This window comes from Schistocerca piceifrons, chromosome 1, assembly GCF_021461385.2.
Source record: "Schistocerca piceifrons isolate TAMUIC-IGC-003096 chromosome 1, iqSchPice1.1, whole genome shotgun sequence".
Lineage (NCBI taxonomy): Eukaryota > Metazoa > Arthropoda > Insecta > Orthoptera > Acrididae > Schistocerca > Schistocerca piceifrons.
Window position 1 is genome coordinate 143,800,321 of NC_060138.1, and position 19,466 is coordinate 143,819,786.

The 19,466-nt window shown below is 45.1% G+C and overlaps 1 protein-coding gene across 1 annotated transcript in view; it reads right to left on the minus strand.

Moving 5' to 3' along the window:
- Positions 1-17,168, minus strand: part of LOC124790774 (tensin-4-like) — a 90,125-nt gene extending 72,957 nt beyond the window's left edge. The window contains exons 1-3 of the mRNA XM_047257813.1: positions 17,148-17,168; positions 16,962-17,093; positions 16,693-16,895 (exon numbers count right to left, since the gene is read on the minus strand). Of these exons, the coding sequence (XP_047113769.1) occupies positions 16,693-16,895; positions 16,962-17,093; positions 17,148-17,168 (356 nt within the window). The remainder of the gene's footprint in view (positions 1-16,692; positions 16,896-16,961; positions 17,094-17,147) is intronic.
- Between the last annotated feature and the right edge of the window lie 2,298 nt (positions 17,169-19,466).

Sequence of the window (19,466 nt, forward strand, 5' to 3'; positions counted from 1 at the left end):
AAGTGTGCGACGCACACGTATGTTTGAGTGGCATGCTCGGTTCAGGGCCAGCCGTACAGATGTCAAAGATGATGCTCACACTAGAAGGCCCATTAGCCGCACATTGTCGCCAAACTTCAACAATTGGTTCGTGCGGATCGACGAACCATTCAAGACCTTGCAGATGAAGTGGGTATTGGTTATGGGACATGTCAACGAATGTTGACGAATTCGGCATGCATCATGTCGCCGCAAAATTTGTACCAAGGATCGTGACTGCCGATCAGAAGGCACAGCGTAATGAATTGTGCACCGACCTTCGTCAGACCACATCTGATGAACCAACCTTCTTGTCAAGAGCTGGATTTACGGTTATGACGCAGAGACAAAGCAACAATCGTCCCAGTGGAAGAGCCTGGACTCTCCAAGACCCAAAAAAGCGAGACAGGTGAAGAGCAAAGTGAAGAGCATGATCATCGTTTTCTTTGATACCATGGGAATTGAGCACAAAGAATTCCTCCCACCCAACCAGACAGTGAATTCCACGTACTACTGTGACTTTTGTGACGCCTCCCTGAAAACGTGAGGCGACGACGGCCCGAACTTTGGCGTCAAGGGAACAGGCTGCTGCATCACGACAACGCGCCCTCTCACATGTCCTTGCTCACCAGGACCTTTTTGGCAAAAAAACATGGCGGCTGTACCCCACCCACTGTACTTGTCAGATTTGTCACCTTGTGACTTCCAAAAACTGAAACTTAAGTTGAAAGGCCGTCGGTTCGACACTCTAGAGACGATTCAAGAAGTATCGTTGGTGGTGATAAACTCCCTCAAAGAACAGAACTTCCAGCAAACGTTTGACCAGTGGCAGAAGCGGTGGGACCGGTGTGTATGTGCGGATGGGAACTCCTTCGAGGGTGATGGTGACCATTAGTCCAAAGGTAAGATTTTCAACAGATGGCAGCACCAGTCCCAAAAATTTTGGATAGCACCTCGCACTTGTTGAGACAACGTTGTCAACTGTGTTTACAAGGGACGTCATAGTGGGTCCGCATTTGGCTCGCTAGCAGATGCGTGCAGTATCCAAATTTGTGCGGCATTTGAATGTGCAGTGGCCTGATACCGTACTGCTCGATAATGTGAAGCCAGGTCTACTCAGCATCAAGCTTCTGGCCGACCTTATCAGGGAGCATCACCATATTGTGCACCAAGCACTTCGGAACCCATTCACATTTACAGCTGTCAGCTGAGAACAAGTAATGGACTTCCTGCTACGTCCTGTGTCATCGCAGATCATTAGTCTGAGACTAGCAACAGCTGCACCAGGCAATCACCGTCCCATGCGTACGCTGCCGTTAACACGAGAACACAGTCGGCTGGGTTTGGAGTAGTACCGATACTGGGAGGCGTGGACTGCTGACAGGTGGCAAAGTATTGTGTTCAGCAATGAACCACAGTTCTGGATTAGCATCGTTGATCAGTATGGCAGTGACCCCGGGAGAGTTCCAAGTGTTTGAATGTTTTGGAGAGGCACCGTAGTGTTACTCCTGGCGTCATAGAGTGGGTACCCATCGGGTATTACTTGATGTTACGGCAGGAATTGATTAAGGAAACTCTGACGGGATAGTGGTATGTCACGGATATTCTGACTCATCACGTGTGAGCCGTGGCGTGACTGGCGCCAGTGTTCTCGCACTTAGAATGGCATCGCTGCCATCGATTATAGGGTCACAATCTTTGCCTTCCGCGATTAAGGCCGGTGGTCGGGTGGTTAACGAGGAGAGAACAGAGACAGCGGAGTCGATATTCGCAGGGTCAGAGGTGGATTATTGAAACTTTACCGTGAGGCTATGGTACGACGCCTGTACGCTATGCGCAGGGTCAGCAAGAGATCCCGGCAGTGACTTGATGGGACCTCGGGTTTGGTATCGCGGTGGTGCACTGTTGTGTTTTGGGGTTTTTCTGATGCGAGGGCATGTATAGGTTCTTGTTACTGGCCATTGAAATTGAGATGTGTCTATGGCGTGACGGAGGAAATGTGTGATGCTCGCCGCTGTTGAATGTGAAAACGCTTCGTCTGGCTTGTGTCTCTGCAGGAAATAGCTGATACCACGGCGACGTCTTGCTCTCACGCGTTGTTGAATATATTTCGGAATTACTGAATGGTGAAGATATCCCACGTGTGAAGCAAATGAAGCCATTTGCGCCAAACTAAGGTACTGTTTTATTCTGCTTAAATCTGTGTCAGTTATATGTACATTTGTATGCCCTTTTTTTAGTTGCAGAAGTTATAGAAGTGTGTAAACAGAGAACTATGTGGAAAGGGATGTAAAGTTGAAACCCTTCCGATAAGTGAATACATTCGAACTCTGTATTACTAAAGGTGCCTTTCGATACCAGCACCTACCTTGGGTAATAAGTGTTATTCTGAGGTTGTCATGGTACTGTAAGTAATTATTATAGACAAAATTGTTTATTCTGATTGTACTAAACTGGAGATGTAAGGTCGGTTGTGTGCCGCTGTAAATTACTATTCTCTCCTCTGTGTGGTAACCTAGCATTGTCAGGGGCTTCTATCATTATCCCTGTCGTATTTCGAGTTTTGTATTCGCGGGTTTGCTTAAGCTGACACTGTTGAGTTGTAAGACCTATAAACAGGTAAGTCCAACTGAGTATTCTATGAGCTCAAGACGATATTCTATTACGTGGTACCTTAGTTTGTAATAGGTTAGATAGTTCTGTGAAGTAGTCGTTTATATTTTGTTAGTGTGATACGCGTTGTGCCTTTTCATGTTAATTGTTTTTAAGAAGCTACAAATGACTCGTTGTATGTTGCAGGTAGCTGAAACTGACGTGTTCACGGGGGTCGCGTCCTGACGGGGTTGATAGAGGCCCTTTTTACTACGGCACATCCGGCTATCCTCCTTCAGTACATTTGTCTCGCTTATATCGTTACTACGTTTGTCGAGTGGAATTAGGGCTTACTGTAATCACCTTATATGTTGAAGTTAAGTATCTCCCCTCGTGGATATAGTCGTATTCTCATCTGTAAAGATTGATAGTGTTATTCATTTGTTCTCGTCACATGTATTTTTCTTTATCTTGTTATATTTGATGTCAGTAAAATGTAAGTGTTAGCGAGGTCCGAATTGCGACATTGTAATCCCCTCTTGTGGAAACAAATTTAAGTGATTTTATTCCTTTTTGAAGTAGCCCTTATATGCGGGTATTTTGCCACCATGTTTTGTGTTATTATGCCTTCCACGTTCATTAAAATTACAATAAAGGTAAATTTGGCAACGGAGTGTTTCGTGTATTTATTAGTTGCTAAGTGGATCCCAAGTTTAGTGCAGGAAGTCTGCCAACGTGCTACCCCTTATTCAACTGGACAGTGCTCGTTCACATAGGACACGTGACTTTGAGCTGTCTGCATGAATTTGAGGTATTTCCACTTCCAGCAAGATTCCAGATGGGGCAGGCGTAGGACGAGACTGCATCAAGAGAGAACACAACGACTTACTTCCAAACTTTATCTGTGGCGGTCTTGCCCACTCGTCTCGTATAGCGTGCCTCATGGATGCTGCGTTCTTGGAATGCTATACAACAGTTCAAGCAAATAATGTGATTAGTTTTACTTCAGTAAAGCAGATTGACAATACTTTGCTATAGACAAAATCCAAACATGCAGTGGATATGGATCACAAAAAACTGATATCGTAGCAACACTGCCAGGCCGTGCTAATACTCCACTAATGTCCGGCCGAGGCTGGCAGGAGCGGAGCTTATACGAGTATTCACTTCTTGCAGAGGTCGCTCCTGCCGTGGCGCGGTCCTTGTCAGTGGGCTATCGGCTGACGTCGCCGTACCGCCTCCTCTGGTCTTTCATTCTACCTCCTCGTTCCGGCGCTTGTGGTTACGTCAGAATATCACCAGCGCATCCATCCAGGCCAGAAGGGGTGCAGTGCCATTCCGATATGTAGGCTCAAACAATCAAATTTTTTGTAACTTCAAGTCGATATTGAAATACACTACCGGCCTTTAAAATTGCTAGACCAAGAAGAAATGCAGATGATAAACGGGTATTCATTGGACAAATATATTATACTAAAACTGTCATGTGATTACATTTTCACGCAATTTGGGTGCATAGATCCTGAGAAATCAGTACCCAGAACAACCACCTCTGGCCGTAATAACGGCCTTGATACGCCTGGGCATTGAGTCAAGCAGAGCTTGGATGGCGTGCACAGGTACAGCTGCCCATGCAGCTTCAACACTATACCTCAGTTCATCAAGAGTAGTGACTGGCGTTCTGTGACGAGCCAGTTGCTCGGCCACCATTGACCAGACGTTTTCAGTTGGTGAGGGATCTGGAGAATGTACTGGCCAGGGCAGCAGTCGAACATTTCCCGTATCCAGAAAGGCCCGTACAAGACCTGCAACATGTCGTCGTGCATTATCCTGCTGAAATGTAGGGTTTCACAAAGGTTGAATGAAGGGTAAAGTCAAATGTCGTAACACATCTGAAATGTAACGTCCACTGTTCAAAGTGCCGTCAAAGCGAACAAGAGGTCACTGAGGCGTGTAACCAATGGCACCCCATACAGTCACGCCGGGTGATATGCCAATATGGCGATGACGGATACACACTTCCAATGTGGGTTCACCGCGATGTCGCCAAACAAGGATGCGACCATCATGATGACGTAAATTAATTCATCCGAAAAAATGACGTTTTGCCATTCGTGGACCCAGATTCGTCGTTTAGTACACCATCGCAGGCGCTCCTGTCTGTGATGCAACGTCAAAGGTAACCGCAGCCATGGTCTCAGAGCTGATAGTCCATGCTGCTGCAAACGTCGTCGGACTGTTCATGCAGATGGTTGTCGTCTTCCAAACTTTCCTATCTGTTGGCTCAGGGATCGAGACGTGGCTGCACGATCCGTTACAGCCATGCGGGTAAGATGCCTGTCACTTCGACTGCTAGTGATACGAGGCCGTTGGGATCCAGCACGGCGTTCCGTATTACGCTCCTGAACCCACCGATTCCATATTCTGCTAACAGTCATTGGATCTCGACCAAGGCGAGCGGCAATGTCGCGATACAATAAACCGCAATCGCGATAGGCTACATCGGAAACGTGATGGTACGCATTTCTCTCCCTTACACGAGGAATCACAACAACGTTTCACCCGGCAATGCCGGTCAACTGCTGTTTGTGTATGAGAAATCGGCTCGAAACTTTCTTCATGTCAGCACGTTATAGGTGTCGCCACCGGCGCCAGCCTTGTGTGAATGCCCTGAAAAGCTAATCATTTGCATATCACAGCATCTTCTTCCTGTCGGTTAAATTTCGCGTCTTTAACACGTCATCTTCTTGGTGTGGCAATTTTAATGGCCAGTAGTGTAACATCACTGTCTGGACCTGTGAAGTTTCACTTCATTTTTTCTTCTTTTTCTGGATGCCTCTTTTTCCACACATCGTATTTCCGCAATACGAGACAGTGTGAGAGCACGGTGCACGTCGTCTGAATGAGCCTAATTTTCCAGATAACCTTAGGTAAAAAACAAGTGCACATTTGGAACTACGGTGGCAAAACGACTCTCAGAGACGGGCGTGTGGAAGTATGTGCAGTTAAGCTATCTCGCCCTGGCCATTACCAGATATGCTAAAGAGCATAGTCACTTATCAAATTAGCTGGTTTGAGCAGAACGGTCAAAGGTGGGCAAACTTTACATTCCTGTCCATGGCTGGTTACGTTAGACGTGAATTTCCTGTGATGTTTGATTATTAATTCAACTACGTTAAAAGCAGCGTAATGCAGTTAATTTGTTAAGATAACAAGTTCAACTGTAGAAACAGTTTAATTTTTCTTTCTCACTGTAGTCCGAGCTGATGTTTACTGTTCCACTATGCATGTTAGAATAAAAGGTCATTCGTGCCCTCTGTACTTTAGCATAAATTGAAACATGAGGCTTTTAAATTAACCTCTCCTATTGTAGAGAGAGCATCACTGGAAAAAATGATGTAAGAGAAATCGTAAATAAATTTGAAACACTTTCTTTCTCAAATCACAGTTCTTAGAGCAGGTGTTCGAAATTCCTCCCTTAAAGTTACAAATTTGACGTCGTCAAAGAAGTTAACGACACTGTCATTTTTAGTTCTTATGTCAAATTAGGATCAAAACGCTAAGGCTACATATTTAAGAGACATGCACTATAATTTGTTTTTCAGTTTTTTCAAAGCCAGACACTGACTGATAAAATAGGCTCGTCTTCATTGCTGTAAAAACAACATTCACAGCAGTAGCATGTACTGCGTCAAAAATGCCACTTTTTCCTAGCAAACTGAATATCTTTTCGTTTATTAAATGAAATGAACAGCATCAGGTTAACACCAACAACTTCGACAACTTTGTAGATGTTTTTAATCTCCGTCTTTGTTTGGTGCCTTTAATTTCATTTATACGACTGGTGTTCTCATCTTATAGGTTCTTAACTTCCGAACTTCCCGGCAAGCTTATGCATCACGTTTGTTCTTTTGCATCTCTCATATTTCATGTTTAGAAACACAAAGTGCTCACTCACTTTACTTCTGTATTTGTCTTTATGCTAACAAGAACTTTTTGAGCCACAAGGGCCGATTGAAAATCATAATACCGCTATTAATTATTAGATAGCCGGTTCTTGTTGTTAAAATTCTACTTCTGCTCTATGGCGTATGTGTACTGGAAAGAGCCGATAAACTAGGTGCGATAATAAAGTAATGAGACTAATGTGAAAAAAAATTTTCTTACCGTTTTAGTGAAGTTTAGTGTTGTCCCCTTCAAAGTACTTCCCTTCTCATTGCACACACATTTTCCAGCGTTTCTGCCATTGATGGTAACATTTCTGGAACTCATCTTCTGTAAAATCCTCCAAGACGCTCGTCACGGTTTTTTGGACATCTTGTGTTGTTTGAAAATGGTGTCTCTTGACCGCCGTTTTGACTCTTGGTAATAGAAAAAAGGAGCACGGAGCGATATCTGGTGAATATGGAGGCTGTGGTAGTACTGAAATTTGTTTTGAGGTTAAAAATTGCTGTACCGACAGTAGTATTGGACGGCGCATTATCATGATACAGAATCCAATTATCAGCAATGTTGGCAAGGACCCGGAGAACTCTTTTACGAAGTCTTTCTAAAATTTCTTTGTAGTACTATTGGTTAACTGTTTGCTCAAGAAGCACCCACTCTTTATGAACAATTCCCTTGGAATCAAAGGAGCACACAAGCATGCATTTCACTTTTGACTTTGACATGCGAGCCTTTTTCGTTCTGGGTGATCCCTTTGAGCACCATTGCGGACTTTGGCGTTTTGTCTCTGTATCGTACTGAAAAAATCAACTTTCATCACCAGTGATAACATCGCTCAACAATTCTGGGTTGATTTCAGTTAGTTCTACCAGATCGGCTGCCACATTTTTCCGTGTTTCTCGCTGTTGTGAAGTGAGACTTTTTGGGACCATTTTTGCACAAATCTTTCTCATACAAAGATCTTCAGTTATTATTAGACGAATCATTTCTCGATTGATGTACAGTTCTTCTGAAATCATTTTCATGGATAATATTCGATCAAATCGTACTTCACGCACCCTGGCCAAGCTGGCATCCGTCCGTGAGGTTGATGGTCATCCACTGTGGTCTTCATCTTCAACATTCGTTCTGCCTTCACGAAACATTTTATGCTATCGAAAAATTTGACATCTTGCCTTAATATCCTCTCCAAAAGCCTTCTGAAGCTTACTGTAAGTCGTCGCAAAGTTTTCACCCAATTTAACTCAAAAAGAAATGGCATACCGTTGCGCAATATTATGCGGTTCCATTTCCAAGAGTCCGTAGCTCGTGGTCGTGCGGTAGCGGTCTCGCTTCCCACGCCCGGGTTCCCGGGTTCGATTCCCGGCGGGGTCAGGGATTTTCTCTGCCTTGTGATGACTGGGTGTTGTGTGCTGTCCTTAGGTTAGTTAGGTTTCAGTACTTCTAAGTTCTTGGGGACTGATGACCATAGATGTTAAGTCCCATAGTGCTCAGAGCCATTTGAACCATTTCCAAGACGAGAGAGACACAAACACGTGTTAAATTATTACAGCACAACTCACCACTGAGCAGTTGCGTCGATGTGCCGCTTGGACTAGAAGCAGCTTATAGCCCAAGGTCAAAGATATTGTGCCTACACAAGCCTGCAGGGTTGCCACATCTTGGAAAGAAAATCAGTCTCATTACTTTATAGGAGCACCTCGTACATATTCTGTTTAGCAAAACACAGTAGGTTAGTTGAAGCTACTAACGTAACTAACTGGATAGATTTGGAGAAACTGTTCGAAGCTCGGAATACATGAGTTCAAGGCTTTACTACATTTTATTGTGTGTTTTTTTGTATCTGAGCTATTAGCAACGTCTAACGATAAAATATGTTAAGAATTAGATGGTTCAAAAAAATGGTTCAAATAGCTCTGAGCACTATGGGACTCAACTGCTGAGGTCATTAGTCCCCTAGAACTTAGAACTAGTTAAACCTAACTAACCTAAGGACATCACAAACAACCATGCCCGAGGCAGGATTCGAACCTGTGACGGTAGCGGTCTTGCGGTTCCAGACTGCAGCGCCTTTAACCGCACGGCCACTTCGGCTGGCAAGAATTAGATATCGATCACCTACAGTGAAAACAAAATTGGATACGATATTTTGTAAAACGAAGCTGAATCTATTATTCTAAATTAAGGTTTCTGGAAGTGCAGTTCAGGTCGGCTTCGGCCCTTTTTTTTCCAGCCGGGATTACTTGCGCTACATCTCGCCATCTCGAGAGGCAGGTGTCCTGTCAACACATGAAATACGGATAAAAGATGTAAATTTAATATTTTGTGGTAACAGTTCCTTATTCAGCTACAAATGTCGCCTTCTCTCGAATGTGGAAGGTCGTTAGGGTGACCCGAGTTGAGTGATTAATAGTCTCGCTTCAGCCGCTCTGCACACTCTTCAGCCGTCACGTCACCCAGTCAGTACGATCTGTGGCACGAGAACGCACTCATTTTAGCAGGCTGTAGTGAACAACCTACCTGTACTGGTCGCCTTAGGTACCTGTCTTCCAATGCTACCTCGTGTTCTTGTATTTCTTTTTCCTTATGACCTCCTTTACCATCTAACCAGGCGACCTCCAATTCCCTCTTGTCCTTCTTCGATGGGAATGATACATCAAGATCTATGACCACCTGTCATCAGTCACATTACATGTCCATACCAGGCAAGCTGCCGTTTTCCTATTCCATCTATGAAACTTTCTTAGGTTTTTGTCATTTGTTACGTGGTCTCTACGAAATACATAGGCTGTATCAAAAAGAAGCATTCGATTTGGCACGTCCATATTTCAGAAACTAAAGTGCGCGTCATTTATGTTGGCGGCCGAGTTTAGGTTCGTTCTGCGCATCTGACGTCACAAAACACAGTCAGCCAATGAACAGAGAACGACGTTGCCAGATCTCGACTCCAGTGCATAGCATGGACGAGTGTCTTCAGTATTAGAAACGTTCAGTCATAAATAAAGTAATAGAACAAAAGCAATGTCTTGATAGCAGACTTTCTTTTATAGAAAGTTTGGAAAAAGCGTTCTTTATACCAATTGCTTCATATTCTATTAATTAATTAAACCAAACAAGCAATACGACTCGTAATTCAGGCGATAGGAAGGAAAGGTGTTTGTATCAATCTCACGAACTGCTTCTTCGCACTAAAGAATTAAATGAGATATTGTTATACAGTAAATTTTATATGAAATTTAGGTATCTTGTCCACATTTCACTCTCAACATTGTGGCAACTAAAATCGACCATACGGAAATATACGCTATGGACTTCTACCTCTGCAAACTCTTCAAAATTTCATGCAGTGGTTTACTACATTTAATGCTGCATAATAACTGCGTTGAACATCGAAACAAAATTAAATCATTTATGGGGGGAAGGTATCAGTCAAGAAGACATGTAAAAATCTAATTTTTGGGCCAAATAGTTTTTGTGGAATCGAATGATAAAGAGTGTCAAAGCAGTGGGAACACAATGTGTCTGCACAGGCGAGCAGTGCAGTGACAAAATCGCGCACGGCGCGGAATGCAGGGAGCACGTCTTTGTAACGGCGAAAGGGTTAATGCGGCCGCGGTGGCTTTACTTCATGAACTGCGCGCTCCCACCTGAACGTAAGCTTGCAAACTAGCTATACTATGGCGCTGCTTCTATTGGCGCGTGCGTCGTGTGCAACTGGCAACGCAGCACTCTCCCGCGTCTGGCCGGGCATGCGCGAGCCGCCAAGATAAAAGAATTCAACTATAAAACACATATACAATGAATTTTATTGTTGACGAACAGGAAACTCACAAAGCTTTTTTCTTGGCTTTTCAAAGCTGTTCAATATGACTCCCTTGAGATGCACGGCATATGTCAATGCGGTATTCAAACTGTTTCACAGTGCACCGAGACTGTCTTGAGTTACAGCGTTCACAGCGGCTGATATGCGATGTCTCAGTTCATTCATAGTTGTTAGTAACGGAGGCACATAAAGACACTTTGATAAAACCCTACAAGAAGTAATTACATACAGTCAGGCCAGTGACCTTGGCGGCCAGTAATATAACGCTCAATCAGTTGATCCAGTGCGACCTATCCATCGTTCAGTAACCCTTTGATTCAAAAATTCGCGCGCTTCCAGATGTCAGTGTGGTGGCATATCGAGATATGCGTTTCCTGTTACAGTGTTATCGGCAAAGAAAAATGGACCAATCACCTTTTCCAGTGAAACTGCACAAAACATATTAAATTTTGGAGAGTCCCTCTCAAGTTGTACAACTTCATGTGGTTGTTCCGTATCCCATATTCTCACATTATGACGGTTCACCTTCGCATTTAAATGGAATGTTGCCTCATCACTAAACACTAAGCGTGGAAGAAAACTGTCATCTTCCATCTAGCTACGATCGAAATTACAGACCACCACGCACTGTTGTTTGTCACCTTCACGAAGAGCTTTCAGTAGCTGGATTTTTGTATGGTTCCATGTGTAAAGTTCGACGCAAGACACTCCAGACGGTGTCAGAGGCCTGTTGAGCTGTCGCGTTGCACGGCACACGGATTTCTGCGGACTCCTTGTGAAACTATGGCGGATCCGTTAGACGTCTGATTGAGACACTCAGGGACGAGAAGGCCCCGCGATTTGCCATTACACAAACAACCTGTTTCTCGGAATTGTTCATGCCATCGTCTAATGCCGATCACGGGGTCCTGGGTTCGATTCCCAGCCGGGTTGGGGAGTTTCTCAGCCCGGGGACTGCGTGTTCGTGTTGTCCTCGTCATTTCATCCTCGTCGACATCATTCTTGACGGTGGCTCGAATGGATTGTGAAAAAACTGGACTGTGAAAGAATTGGGACTTTGTACAGGCGCTGATGACCGCGCGGTTGAGCGCCCCACAAACCAAACATCATCATCGTCCTCTAATGCTCTCTGCTGTAGGAAGTTCCAAACCATACCCATTACAAAAGTCACACCGAACAATTATTACTGACCCGCACTAGGCAAAACGTAGAACACAAAACGCTTTCTGTTGTCCCGTCACCATTTTTCTCGAACTGAAGTGGGCGCTTACTGCTGCTACCTAGCCAAAATCATGTAAAACTCAAGCGTTTGCTGTTTCCAACAGTACGTTGTTCACGCACATAATAGTTACGATTTCTTTTTTAAATAGGGTGCTTCTTTATGATACATCCTGTATTCTGCACTGTATCATGAGACAGTACATTTCTAAAACTATCATTTTATTTCATGTTATCTTTTTTATTTTTACAGTAAGCTTCCAGAACTCTGATCCCTAGGTTGTTATAGGTTCTACAGCACTTCTATCGAGCATTCTCTTCACATACCCCCTTATCTTAGAAGACCATAACTGAATATATAGCTTATCGTTTGATGTTTTCGCACATCAAAAAAAGTTTTGCATTACCCCGGTTGCCATAACTTCTGAAGTTGACTGTGTATACTGTATCTCAGACACAGTCCCTTTGACTGTTCAGAGATGTCACTAAAGCAGCCCAAAGATGTAAATAACCATGATTGAGCAGCGCCTCTGAGATGGAGGCGGTTCGACAGCCGATCAGTTCCAGTCATTCCACCAGAAAGGAGGTTCATGGATCGTCTTGTCTGCCATGTCTAGACGATCATTATCGCGGTTCGATCGCGTCCGCATTGTTACTTTGTGCCAGGAAGGGCTCTCATTAAGGGAAGTGTCCAGGCGTCTAGGAGTGAACCAAATCCATGTTGTTCAGGTATGGAGGAGATACATAGAGGCAGGAACTATCGATGACATGCCTCACCCAGGCCGCCCAAGGGCTACTACTGCAGTGGATGATGGCTACCTAAGGATTATGGCTAGGAGGAACCCTGGCAGCAACGCCACCATGTCGAATAATGCTTTTCGTGCTGCCACAGGACGTCTTTTACGACTCCAATAGGCTGCATGACGCGCAACTTCACTCCCGACGACCATGGCGAGGACCATCCTTGCAACCACGACACCATGCAGTGTGGTACAGATTGGCCCAACAACATGTCGAATGGTCCGCTCAGGATTGGCATCACGTTCTCTTCACCGATGAGTGTCGTGTACGCCTTCAAGCAGACAATCGTCGGAGACGTGTTTGGAGGAAACCTAGTCAGGCTGAAAGCTTTAGACACTGTGTCCAGGGAGTACATCAAGGTGGAGGTTCCTTGCTGTTTTGGGGTGGCATTGTGTGGGGCCGACATACGCCGCTGGTGGTCATGGAAGGCGCCGTAACGGCTCTACGATACGTGAATGCCGTCCGCCGACCGATAGTGCAACCATGTCGGCAGCATATTGGCGAGCATTCGTCTTCAAGGACGACAATTCGCGCCCCCATCGTACACACCTCGTGAATAACTTCCTTTAGGATAACTCGATTAGAGTAGCCAGTATGTTCTCCAGACATCAACCCTATCGAACATGCCTGGGATAGATTGAAAAGAGCTGTTTATGGACGACGTGACCCACCAACCATTGAGGGTTCTACGCCGAATCGCCGTTGAGGAGCGGGACAATCTAGGCCAACAATGCCTTGATGAACTTGTGGTTAGTATGCCACGATGAATACAGGCATGCATCAATGCAAGAAGACGTGCTACTGGGTGTTAGAGGTACCGGTGTGTACAGCAGTCTGGACCACCACCTCTGAAGGTCTCGCTGTATGGTGGTACAACATGCAATGTGTGGTTTTCATGAGCAATAGAAAGGGCGGAAATGATGTTTTTGTTGATCTCTAGTCCAATTTTCTGTACAGGTTCCGGAAGCCTCGGAACCGAGGTGATTCAAAATTTCTTTTGTGTATTATCTCTGCTACATTTTCTCCAATGCATAGGTATTCACTCTTTTGAAAATTTACTCTCAGTTGTCACTTATCACATTCTTATAATAATTTTGTTACCATAAAGCAGATATCTTGCTTTTAACTAGCCACCTACACCTGATCATCAGGGAACAGCAAGGCGAACGTTCGTTGATCCTTTGTTATCTGAATGCCCACTCCTGCGCATTTCGTACTCCATAAGGCTAAGGTTTCCTGGATGTATATATTAAACAATGTATGAGGCAAGCAGCTTCAATCCTTCTGTAATTTTGCAAGGCTGAGAAGAAATTTTATTCCCCTCTTCGACTGGAAACTCTACAGACTCGTATAGATTGCAGATACATTTAACATACGTCTTCCTCTTCCCTCAAGACTTCGAACAGGTTCTTCAATGGCACTGTCATACTTCTCGAGATCTATGAGCTCTGAATGGCTACTCATATTCCTTTCCAATGTCTTTGCCATTAGTTATCATAATACAAAATTTTTGGCGGTACAAGTTCTTCCGTTTCAGAGTCCACTTTGCTCTTCAGTGTCCTTAACATCCCCTCTATCCAGTTTTTTAGGATTATAAAAATTTATAAAGTCCCGTGAAAGAGCCTCCCCAATGCCATATACGAGGTGAGACACAAACGTAAGGAAATTTTTTTAATTTTACTGGCTTTAATCATCTCATTTTCAAACTTTCCCTTTCTTTTTGGTATACACGTTCCTACTGTATGTTTGCATTTTCAGCTGAGTGATTATTTAGTTTATTGTTGATTGTCGAAATGGTTATACGTGCTTCCGAGTGCTAGGCGAATTTTTACTTTTGAGAAAGACGAATCGAAGAATTTCCATTAAATTTCGCTTGAAAAGTAGAATAAATTGCAGCACTGCATTCGAAATGTAGGCTGTGGCTTGTAACGAATCTACTATGCGTAAGACAAGAGTTTACGAGTGGTTTAAACGTTTCCAAGAGGGCCGCAAAAACGCTGAAGGGGACAACGTCGACCCTGGACTACCTAGATCATTTTCTGACGACAATATGGAAGAAGAAAAGAAAATGGTACTGGAAAGTCGTCGAATCACCGCCAGAGAGGTTGCTGATGAAGTCGGCATATACTCTGGCTCATGCCTACGAATTTTTTCGGATGTATTGCTCATTAAACTTGTAGCAGTTTGTTCTAAAATTGTTGAATTTCGACCAAAAACGACGTCGCGTAGACATCATTCAGGAATATCTGAATCGAGTCAATAACGTTCGAGAACGTCCGAAGACGGTTATAACAGGTGACGAAACTAGGGAATGCGGGTATCATGTCGAAACGAAGTCCCAATCATCCCAACGGAAACTGCCTGAAGGACCAAAAGCGAAAAGGAAATCTTCAAGTTCGATCACATTGAAGGTTCTTCTCATTGTTTTCTTCGATCAGAATGGGATTGTGCACGATGAGTTCCTGCCTTACGGTCGACCGTCGGTAAGGAATACCATCTGGAAGGCATGCGCCATCTGCATGAAGCAATTCGAAGAAAACGATCAGACAATTACTCGTTGAATTACATCACGTCAATGTTAGCGCTCACACCTGAATCCTTGTCCTGATTTTTTTGGCAAAAAGCAAAGCTTGGTGTGTTGCCTCAGAAACCGCACAGCCGTACATGCCTCCCTGCGACTCCTTTCTATTCCCGAGGTGTAGTGTCCCTTTTGCGATGTTTAAGAATAATTCGTGTGAAGTGTGCATAAAAATAATGAATAAGACCAAACAGGCCAGACTGAAAGTCAATTGTAAAAAAAATATACAATTATTTACAAAAAATATAACGTCGATACTACGGTAGGGAAAACCAATATCGATGATAAAGAATATAGCAGTAATGAATAGGGTGAAATAAAACATTTATATCTTTGTATAACTATAGAAGATGGAAAAGGAAAGTTATTACTCGCTGTTCTGTTGTTTCTGATTCTCATGTTATTATTATTAGATAGATATTGTATGTGGCGTTGAACGCGAGCAGATGTTCTCTTTGTTCTTTCGACTACACGATAAAAAAGGTACGTATCAGGTTATTGATGGAAATATATGTGTAAAAGTGAGTTCATTGTATTATTTCAAGAACATGCCACCCACTAACCGCAACGTTTTAATTGAAAAAAGAGAATAATTAGTATTTTTCAGCTATCAAGAAGACGAAAACAGTGATCGCTAACTGGCAACAATTGGCCGCCATTACGCGGCGGACTTAGTATTAACAGATGATAATCGGACGGAGCCAAGTCTGGAGAATAAGCCATATGCCCTAGTATCTTCCAACTGAATGCATCGATCGTTTCCCTGACCCTTATTGCTGTGTGTGGTAGGACGTTATCATGGAGAATGTGACTGTGTTGCCTTTTTCCATATTAGGGTCGTTTTTCGTGTTATGAACGATTTAAATCGATCATTTGTTGTTGGTAGCGTTGACTATTAACGGTTTCACCAGGTTTTAGCACCCTTCTGATCCCATCAGACAGAGCATTGTTTTCTTTCCTTAGCGATTTGGCCTTGCGGTGGATGTCGATGGTTTGCCTGCATTCAGCCATGATTTACAACGCTTAGGATTCTCAAAAGATATCCATTTTCCATCACCTGTCACTATTAGATGAAGAAATGTCTTTCCTTTGTATCTGGTGAGCAGCATTTCACAAGTGGTCTTTCAATTTGTTTTCTGTCTTTCATTCCGTTCATGCGGAATCCTTTTTCCCACTTTCTGCACCTTTCCCATAGCTTTTTCGTCATGTCATTTGTCCGAGTTCCTGTTGAGTTTGAGTATCATCTTCATCCAATAAGGCCTGCAGTACGTTGCCTTCAAACTTTATACGTAGTTTCCCGCGCTCGTCTTTTTCTCACGTCAAAATCACCACTTTGAATTTTTTGAAGCACTCGAAACACTTGTTTCCCCAAGACCATGTTCGCCGAAAGCTTGGACAAGCATTCGATGTGATTCTGCAGCAGTTAAAAAAGCCAAAGCTGCCCGCAAATTGTAGTTCGTAGACAAAAACACGACTTGTCTACGGGTTTGAAACATACTGATGCGCGGAACTTCGATTACAGTGTGTTGAAATTCGCCATCAGCCGTTATAGGAAGCAGATAGCGCTGCAGGCGCGGTGTAACGGGCCCTGCACTGGATAGCGCGATTTATAGGGAAATTCCGGTTTCATACTCCTACAGCTGGTATAGGTATGTCGTATAGGCAGTCAAAATTGGCTCGCCAGTGTAAAGCGTGTTACGAAAGTGCTGCGACTTACCCCGTCTTGTCAACAGGTGGCGTGCCGGTTCGCGGTGGCGGTTGAGGCGGTGGCGACTGAGGTAGCGGAGGCAGGGGCGGCTGACTCGTGTCGTGTGGGGCGGGGGGCGCAGTCGGCAATGCGGGAGAGGCGGGCGCGGGGGCGGAGGGCGGCGCGGGGTGAGGCGCGGCGTTCCAGCAGGGCGGGTCGTCGTCGAGTGGTAGCTTGCGCGAGATGAGCGGTCCGCCGCCCACCACGCCGCCCACGTCGCCCCCGCCGCCCCCCGGCGCGTCCCCGCCTCCGCCGTCGTTGGGGGTGGGCAGGCAGTCGAGGCGCTTGACGAGCGGCGGCTTGTCGGCGAGGCGGCGGCAAGAGTTGAGCTCGGTGGGCGAGTTGTCCTCGTCGCTGCTGGCGGCGCCGTGCTCCAGCGGCGCGGGCATGTGCGCCGGCCGCGGCACCTGCGCCTGCGGCTGCACCTGCGGCTGGGGGGCCTCCATGGGGCGTCGACCGATCTGACAACACAACACAACACGTCTCCAGTCGGACAAGTGCGAGCGATACAGTAGCATACAGTGACCTGGTTGTTCAGTTACGTTGTGTACAAATGTAAGGACAGGTGGGCTAGAGAGGGGTGCGGCAACTGTCGTCATAGGAAAGCTGGGCGGGAGCAGAAGGTAACACCCGAAAGAGAAGTTTTGCCTGCATTTATCCAAACGAAACAAGGCATTAGAAATATTACAGTAAGAAACAGACGCTAGTTCAAACAATGGCAAAAACGATGGCGACGGAGCCGGAACTAGGCGGCGTATGCATTGTGTCCCCTAGTGAGGTGGCTCGAACCGCGAATGGGCTGAGTCACTGCCACCGGTCCTCCCTATGTCGCGGGGGCAGAGAGCGCTCGAGGTACCGAGCCGCTGGAGGAGGCGTGGCTCAGCCGGCGCGCACCGTTCGTTCCGACAGAACCTGCGCGACCGCTGTCGGCGTAGAACGGAAACTTGCAACTGCGTTACCAATATAACGACGCACAGGGAGGCGGGAGTATCGATACGTGATGCCGCAAGTTACGTATTCCGTATAATATGACATTGCCAAACTGAAATTAACGATCTATTAGAAAAATAATCTTATCCACGAAAATCTTCATAATACTTTGTGGTGTTATGACAATTAACCGTTCTCACTAATTACTCAACAGAACCAGTGCCTTCCTACGAAAGTAACATCTCAAATCGTTGTCTGTCCCTTCACAGTTCTGATCGATGTGTGACGCAAATTCTTCGTGATGACCTCCGTTCCACCAACACTACATACGATCCAAGAACTCGTGAATGCACCTGAGCTGTGGTAAAAATTGCTGTTTTGAAGAGCGCGCCGCAGCGCGTTGTGTGAAGCATTAGCCCCCCGTTTCTGGCGGTGGCGCCGCTGTGGAAATCGCAGCTTTGGTGTCTCTCTCTGGTGGGAAAGGGGAAAGGTTGCCTGTTCACGTGAATTTAAGGGGTGCTATGAGCTCGGCGGTTGGTCAGTCGGGGCGAGTCTGGTCAGTTGGTCAGCCGGGTCAGTGTGGAGTAGTCAGTGTCTGCTGTCGTCCGGAGTGCTAGTGCGCGTTAGGCCGCCAGTCTGCTCGAGTTTGTTCAGGCAATGGTCATTGGCGGTTGGATCCATCGGTTGGTTACTGAGATACAAGATGACTTGTCCGCCTAGAGCGTCGGCGCATGTGAGGTCCCCACGTGAGTCCAGAGGGCCGCGCCGTATAGAAAAAGGGTAGTGGCTTCGCGGTCGACACGAGAGCAACAGGAGTCAAACCACGACATCGGGCTGGCCGGTGCGAGCTGCGACGCCGTGAGACGGGAGATGGGCGCGACTTCCTGCGTCCGTTGAAGCGGCTGGCAGCGGACGGTTCGGGAGAGCGTTGGGGGTGCTGCGCCAGGTCTTCTTCAGAAATCGCAGTTTATTAGAAGGTAAATGATTGGAGATATGTTGTTTCATTTACTTGTTAAATTCTACTTGTTTTCTTGGTGAGGTCACCAGCCGCTTTGTTTTGGGGTCGTCCCACCATTCTAATCCGTTTGTCCACCCGCGGGAAGGTGTTTATTTATGAATTGGGTGGTCCGTTTTTCCCTTGTGGTGTAGGGGCGGGTTAGAGCAATCTGCGGTTCGGGTTGTTCAGTTATCCCCCTGTCAATCTGCCATACGTTAATATCTGCCTCTGTCATGTCTGTCGGATTCGGTGTTAATGAATTTATTGCTTAAGATGTAAAGGCTGAATTCCTGAAATATGTTTTTATCTTGCCTATCATCTGGAGAGGCGGTATATGTGTAATGTAGAACATGTTTGTACATTTTACGTAAGACTACATTTAATGGGTTTTATTTAAATGGTCATTTTAGTATATAAAGTTGCCACCCTTCCACCGTAAGAGTTTTCTTTAAAAACAAGTTGCACTTTCGGTGGCAAGTTTTTTTTTTATGTGAGTGTTTTGTACCATTTCCATCACTCCTACGGGGTGCATGTTTTACATGTTTGCGTGAGTTGTTAAAATTTTTAGTTTAAAGTAACCTGGTGTGTTGCAGATTTGCACCAGTGTAGTCTTTCACAGGTTGTTGTGAGCGATCGTGACTACCGCCGTGTTAAAAGGGAGCGGCAATGCTCTCAGCCCGGAAGCTCATACTGTCAAAAAAAAAAAAAAATTGTTATTTCTGCCTCTGAATAAATTGTAACTTGATATTTAGAGGGTGCTTTCTGATTATAATTTTAAATCTGTTTTTTTTTCTTTTTTAACGGAAGGAAATGGTTA